Raw genomic sequence first — 6944 nt, forward strand, 5'->3', positions numbered from 1 at the left:
ACACCCTGACTGACACTTCACAAACCCCTGGTGCTGGTAGTTGCCAGGTACCCACCCCACCACTGAGCCTCTAGGACAGGGCATGAGACCGTATCTGCTGCAGTAAACGTATCACCAATTCCAGCTTGAAATCATACTGAAGCAACACTAAGAATTAGGATGAATGAGGTATAACACTTGTAAAAATGAATGCAGGTAGCTAACTGAAAACACAAAATCTAGCTTTATGCTTTCTAGGAAAGATCTTATTTAAAAAGCCAGCTCCCAGCTGCTCCTCACCTAGCATTAGCCTTTGCCAACCACTTGCAGATAGTTCTGTGGCTAACAGACCCCCAGCAGCAACGCGACTGCCCTCTTGTTTATACCCATCACCCCCTCACATCTCATCTATTTGTAATTCTAATTCAAAACTGCATATGGCCTGTTTATTTGCAACTTCAGTTTCTGTACCAAGTTACACGTTTCTGCAGCCTCATAGGTTGAACTGTTGCTGTGGAAATCCCCTTGCTCAGGGGCAATTAGCATCCTCTGCCAGGTGAAATACTTCGGGATACAGTTCATTTTGCCTGGAAAAACCGTACAGTGACTTCTACCAGCAGATTACTCTTTTTTTCCCCCTTTAACATGGAAATCATTGTACAAAAGACTTGGCTTTTGTTACAGGTTTTCATGTTTGCCTAGGGCTTAATCACAAACAAGACTGCTAATTATTTGTACCTCCCCCAGCGCTATTAGGTTTATCCAAGATAAGAACAGTTCAGCCACTTGTTCCGCCACCTGCCAGCACAGGACTGTTGCCAGCAATTCGTCGCAATAACTCGGGCTTTTTTTGCAGCTGATGAGGAGGAGTAAATGTTTTTGATTTCCTAGCAGGCAGTTTGACTTGGGGGCTGCAGGAAGGGACAGAGCCTGCAGGGCAGTCTCCGGCCTCCTCTGTCCCAGGCCCGGGCACGAGGGGAGCGCAAGCTGCAGGCCTGGCTCAGTGGCAGGAAACTGTTTTCTGAGGACAGGGTACAGGCATTGGGGTCGGAGTAACCTTGGGTGTTATTTAACAACAGTGCAAGGCCCTGGCTTTCTCCCAGGCCAGCAGCTTTCACCAGCACCAGGCGGGCACAGAGCAGTTCTCCAGAGCTGCGGCTCCACGGCTGGCAGCACAGAGCCAGGGAAGTGCTGAGCACTGGCTCAGCTCGCCCACTGGGCCCTAACCACTGCCTTTTGGGGAAAAACTAACAACGTCAACGTAAAGACAGGCCAAAAGCACTACTGGAGGGTGCTGTTACGACTAAAACCAAGGTTTTATTTAGTCCTGGACAAAAACCAATACCTTTGTTACCAGGACTGGTATCTCTCTCAACTTTGCACAGGTTGTACCATAGTTATTTTCAGACAAATACAGCAACAATTTCAACCTATATGTCGTGCAGCACTCCCCTCATGCAGGAGCAGAGGATTTACAGCGGCCTTCCCCACCCACAGCGCTGTAACTCCCTGGCCAGGCTGTCCGTCACCATCATGCCTGGGCAGAGTGAGAGCTCCTTGGGTCCAAAGAAGAGCCCGGCTCTGCTGGGACAGTCGCTAAACTGCTTCTCTCTCATCAGTTTCCAAAATAAAGTCAGCACTGCAAGAGATTGCAAAACCTCTTCCCTTCTTTTAGCAGGGCTCACACCCCACTGCATATTAAACATTTTTTATAAAAAGAAAAATCAGTTAAATATACAAAATTTTCTCTCCCTTTGAAAAGGGCTACCTAAACAGTAAAAAAAAAATTAAGAAGTATAATCCAGAACAATTATCTTGTGTAGTCTTCGCAGGGGAAACATTTTCATGCTCTGTTGGCTCTCCCACGGGTTCCTTCCACAACAAAAACAAGACTGAAGTCCACCATTTCCCCTTTTTCACCTTTGGCAGAGGTCTTATAAACAAACTAGATAAAAATTATTTCTTATTGCATATAAATAGCAGATGTGAAATCTTAAGTCAAGTGTTGCAGTGGTAACTTCTCAGGTGCTCAAAAAAAAAAAAAACCCAAACTACAACTACTTGTCCCATGTGAATACATGGGAGATTCAAACAGCACATAAAATGGAAATTTGCTCACAACAGCATAAAAAAGGGATTACTATGAAACACTTCCTTGATGGTTTAGATTAGACCTAGCCTAGTGCAGTATGACAGACTAGGAAACAACCCTGCAGAACGGTCATGGTGGACCACCTTGTGCCACTCTGTGGGGCAAAAAAACCCAACGGCTTTAAGTCTCTGAAGGCCGTGGTTGTCTATTCAACAAAGAATCTTCAGTTACTTTAAACATAAATAATGTTTTCATATTCATGTGACATCAGCTGAACCTCACAGGGTGCAAAATTACTGACAAATTAATTTGAGGCAGGCTTCAGCCTAATATCATCTAGGCAAAGATGGATGCATTAGAATTTCAATATCAGTACACAGAACATTATGTGATTAATTACAAAAAATCCTGAAATGCTAAACATTCACAAAAAAACTCTACAAATCCATTCAACAGAAAGCTTTTATACTAGGCAGCCTGATCACACACAGGATTTCCCATCTGAGATAGCAAATACTACAGTGTAATAATAATGAATTTCAGCTTGATGATAAAAAATGAACTCATTCAGGAAGGAGACAAAGAAATTACTGATGTTATCTGACCCACTGCCTGTTCAAAGATGAAGAATTAAAAATAGGTATATCACAGTAACTATTTGATGCCATATATGGCATAACAAAAAAATTCCTATGCTCTTTCAACAGAATGATTTTTCAAAGCCTCTTGTCATGGCAAGAAAGATTTCAACCCTGAGATGCTTTTGTGCAGGACCAGATGATCTAAGCACAGGAGTGAGCTACTCTGGTAGCATCTGCTAGCACATCAAAGCTAGAGAGTCCAAAACTCCTGTACAGTAACAACTGATCTTCACACCTTTTAATGGAAGATTTGCCACAGGTAAAATTTAGGCAATGGCTGAAAGTACTGCCAACACAGGACCATCAGAGACATCCGAAGAAGTTCTTTCTCCCACAGAAGTCCACTACTACAAAGACAAAACACTTAAAAACAAACAGTATTCTGTAACTGACATTAAAATAACTTTATTGGCTATATAGAATGTGCAGTATAGACAGAAATATACTGAAATACAAAGTCCTCCAGAATATCTTGTAGAAAAACCACAATTCATACTTCTACATCTTATTTATAGACATTGCCAAATGTATTCAAGAGCATGAATAAAGTCATATTTGCATTTTTTTCTTCTCTTGAATGCACGTCTAGTATATTCCAAGGCCTTGTTTCTTCAACAGAAAATTGCACAGCTATCTTATTTCCTCATTTGGCCTGAAATCTGATTAAATTTTACATACTCTTCTCTCCCTTACTAGATCCTTTCAAGCTTGACTTCTGCCTCTTTTTTTCCCTTTGTCCCAGTATGCGGTAGATTTTTTTCTTAGCCTCCTTTTGCCTCTTGAATTTCTGTTCATCCTCCTTCTGCTTAACTTTGAGATATTCTTTAAGATGCTCCCGATGTTTTACTTTGGCTTTCCTTATCTTGTAATTATTCACTGTACTCAAAGCACTGAGTAGGGCTGATATCTAAAACAGAAAATAGAGAATCAATATAAAACCACTTCCGTTTTGGTGAGCAAGGAACAGTTTAACCTCAGCAGTAAGCCATATAATGAATCAGAGATTCAGAGCAAGTTCCTAATCATTTCTGCACCTGCTACCCAATTTCTAAAATGGTATAATTACTTATCTTGTTAGCAAGTTAATCAGAGGTTTAATTTTTGTGAACTCTGATTTTGGTTAGATACTATTTAAAAAGCTATGCCTAATTGCTACTATAGAACACTTAAACTGCAATTTGGATCTCCCTGCCTTTGCAAACCTGCTATAACTTTTAATCTTTGAAGCAGAGTATTTGCTTTAAATCTCATCATTGTTAATAATGCATAGCAACGACAAGTCAAATAAAAGACTGCAGGTGACAATTTAAGTAACCCATAATGTGAGAGCACTATGTCCAACTGAAGTACCTTGCAAATGCTGTGACAAGGACAAAAGTCATATTTAGGCTTCAGGTGACCTAGTAGTTGAAAAACAGACACCATCCACTCATCAACAGTTCTATATACATACCACATGCCAAAGAGGAACAAAACTAATTGCAGATGATAATTTTTCACTAGGAGCATATATGTCTTTAGCATTAGCAGTAGATTAAAGTGCTAAAACAATAGTTAGAAATGGTCTAAGCAACACATTCATCCTTCACGAGTCCTTGTTTTAGAATAAGTGATAATTACCTTCTTTTCATGAGGCTCCCTGATAACAGCTGGTCTCCACTGGTCTTTTGGAGTCTTGCCTTTCTTCTCAAGATTCTTAGGCTTGTTCTTAAAAGGCAGTGCCTTCTGCAGTGCTTTAGGAATGTGGAGCTTATTGAAATGCCTTTGCTCCCTCACAATAGGCTAAAAGAATGGAAATAGAACATATGTAAGATTCATGGTCTTAAAAAGCTTTTATTTTCCATCTTTTAGGAGAAAAAAAAAAAAAAAGAAACACCACAAACAGCAACAAAAAACCACTCCCCCCACCCTCCAAAAACCCCAAACCCCAAAAAATGTTCTCTCACGTCCCTGCACTGAACTGTGAATGGCATCTTCACCTCAATTTTACTATGACAGAAGTCTCAGTCAGCTTTTGGAGAAGACTTCTACCCTATAGATTACTTTGCAAACTTTCATTGACCCACAACAATCTGCTTTACACTACTTTATTCCTATATCATGCCAGGAAAGACTGTGCCTTGTGGATAAAAATATGAAGTCACCCATGCATAAGTATGAACATTTATTTACGCTGCTCTCAATCTGCACAATTCTGAGGCAGAGTGCAAATTTGCTTGTGATCACTTATTTAAAAAAAAAAAAAGACAAATCAAATATACCTTATAGAGAGAATCTTTGTTTTGTTTCAGTTTGATGCCTTTCTCATGCCTTAGCTGGCCTGTTGTCTTCATTCCACTCCAACTATCTTTCTCACCTGCTGGCTTCAGCAAGGACGTTACAGGGTTATAAAGTCTTGGGATAGAAACAGGATACCAAGTCCTCACAAAGACAATATCTGAAAGAAAAGGAAAATTTTACTTGGCTCTATAACAACACAGTTCATCACGCCCACACTCTAAGCAAAGATTGCCTGAATAGAACAGATAACTAATATCTAGACCAGATGCTAGTATTCCTTTTGGTATACATACCAAATCTCTTCAACATTAGGCAAAAGCAATGTAACTATTTGTACACTTGGATTCTGCAAAGTCATAAACAATACATACTCCTGAAGAGCAGGCAGCTGAACATCACCCTGTTCATTATTCCTACTGAAGAACTAGCAACAGATTTTATGCACGTATCTGTGCCTGTACTGTTACTGACAAAAAAGATTTGCTTCTCCTCTGCCTATTTTTATAAAAGAACTAACTTGCTTTTATTTTGCACTACCCATGACTTCTATGGGTTTAGGAAAACAGAAGTCATATAAACCCAGATAAGCACAAACTCATGTTCTCAACATCACAGTGACACTTGGCAAACATGGCAGATCACTTATCCCTATCCACTGCATAATTTCCCCAAAAGGTTAGGGGAAAAAAGTTAACTAGAGTTATAATGCCAGTCTTTGGATTTCTCAGAAATACATCCTTTTAGTGCTTGTACCACTAAATACAATTCCTCTTCATGTTCCCGAAAAGCACACCATGCTGCGTAAAACACTTTAAAACCCTCAGAGAAATGGGTCTCCAAGACAAACCTTTTCATAAGCATACTATAGAACTTCCGAGTATAACTGAAAGAAATCCAACATAAAATGTACTTCTTTTTAAATTTCATTCTGCACCTCACCAGATATTTCACGCTCTTTGAATTCACATCTCAATTATCAGATTCCTGAGATTCTGAGATGCAACTTGTCAATCTGTGAAGCAGGATGAAAGTTGTGCAATAACTTACATAGAAAGTGCAACTTACCACTCATCAGCAACTTGTCTTCAAATGTTGCTCTGAAAGCACCTACTGGAGTTCGGAGGGCCTTTTTGATCTGTCCTCGGATACCACTCACAGTACGAATTGCTGCACCTTCAAATTTAGCCACTTCCAACTGAGAGTTAAACATTCCCTGAAAGTGTGAATTACCCACCATCATTCAAGATTCTAAGGCTCTCTCTGGGACCTATGTAGGCCACAAAAACCTAAGTAATGCCTGCAAGCATATCTTATAAAGAAATAGGAAGACCATAACATTGTCTTTATACCAACAGTGCTGATCATTCCAAAAACCTATTGAGATGATTTTACGGTAAGCTACTAAAAGTAATCTACTCAGAGCCATATACCACAAGCAAGGCTTCTTAGTGTAAAATAAACACATTTAAAATTCTAAACCAGAACATATCTAAGAGAATCTGTCCAGTTCTCTTCTAAAGTTATTTGCTGGAACATAGGATACCTTGAAAGCAACTAAGCTGCCTTAGGTTGCTAACTGTGAGACTAATAACAATATTCTCAAAGGTTGGTGCTTCTTTCATAAATCACAAGGAAGTCAGGGAAAATTCTGTGTATGCTTAGTGCAAATACTTGACTGCTTCACTGTTGGGATCAGTGCTTAGCTGCTTACTGCCCCAAATGCAGAACAACCTAACCTCTTCCTGAGCCTGAAAGCTCAACTAGGGACAGCTGGAAGGTCAATAAAGATTCACTTCTGCAACACTTCCTGCTCCAAACACTTTTGTACCTCTAAGTGTGAAGTCCTAAGAACTGCTAGAAGTCATCTCTGATCCCACAGCTGAAATTCAGTGACCTCAAACTGCCTGAATGGCACCAGGGACATGTTCACATTCTCCAGAGGCATCAGCCAC

General features: G+C 40.0%; 1 protein-coding gene across 1 annotated transcript; it reads right to left on the reverse strand.

Annotated features, from left to right (window-relative positions):
- Positions 1-3095: 3095 nt before the first annotated feature.
- On the reverse strand, positions 3096-6204 carry LOC104460366 (ribosome biogenesis protein BMS1 homolog). The gene is made up of 4 exons (XM_010086737.1): positions 6058-6204; positions 4974-5149; positions 4333-4494; positions 3096-3619 (listed from the first exon to the last, which is right to left on the reverse strand). The coding sequence occupies exons 1-4, from the start codon at positions 6200-6202 to the stop codon at positions 3383-3385; spliced, it is 720 nt and encodes a 239-aa protein (XP_010085039.1). The 5' UTR covers positions 6203-6204; the 3' UTR covers positions 3096-3382.
- Positions 6205-6944: the final 740 nt, after the last annotated feature.

Source organism: Pterocles gutturalis, unplaced genomic scaffold (assembly GCF_000699245.1).
Source record: "Pterocles gutturalis isolate BGI_N339 unplaced genomic scaffold, ASM69924v1 scaffold17536, whole genome shotgun sequence".
NCBI classification, from domain to species: Eukaryota; Metazoa; Chordata; class Aves; order Pterocliformes; family Pteroclidae; genus Pterocles; species Pterocles gutturalis.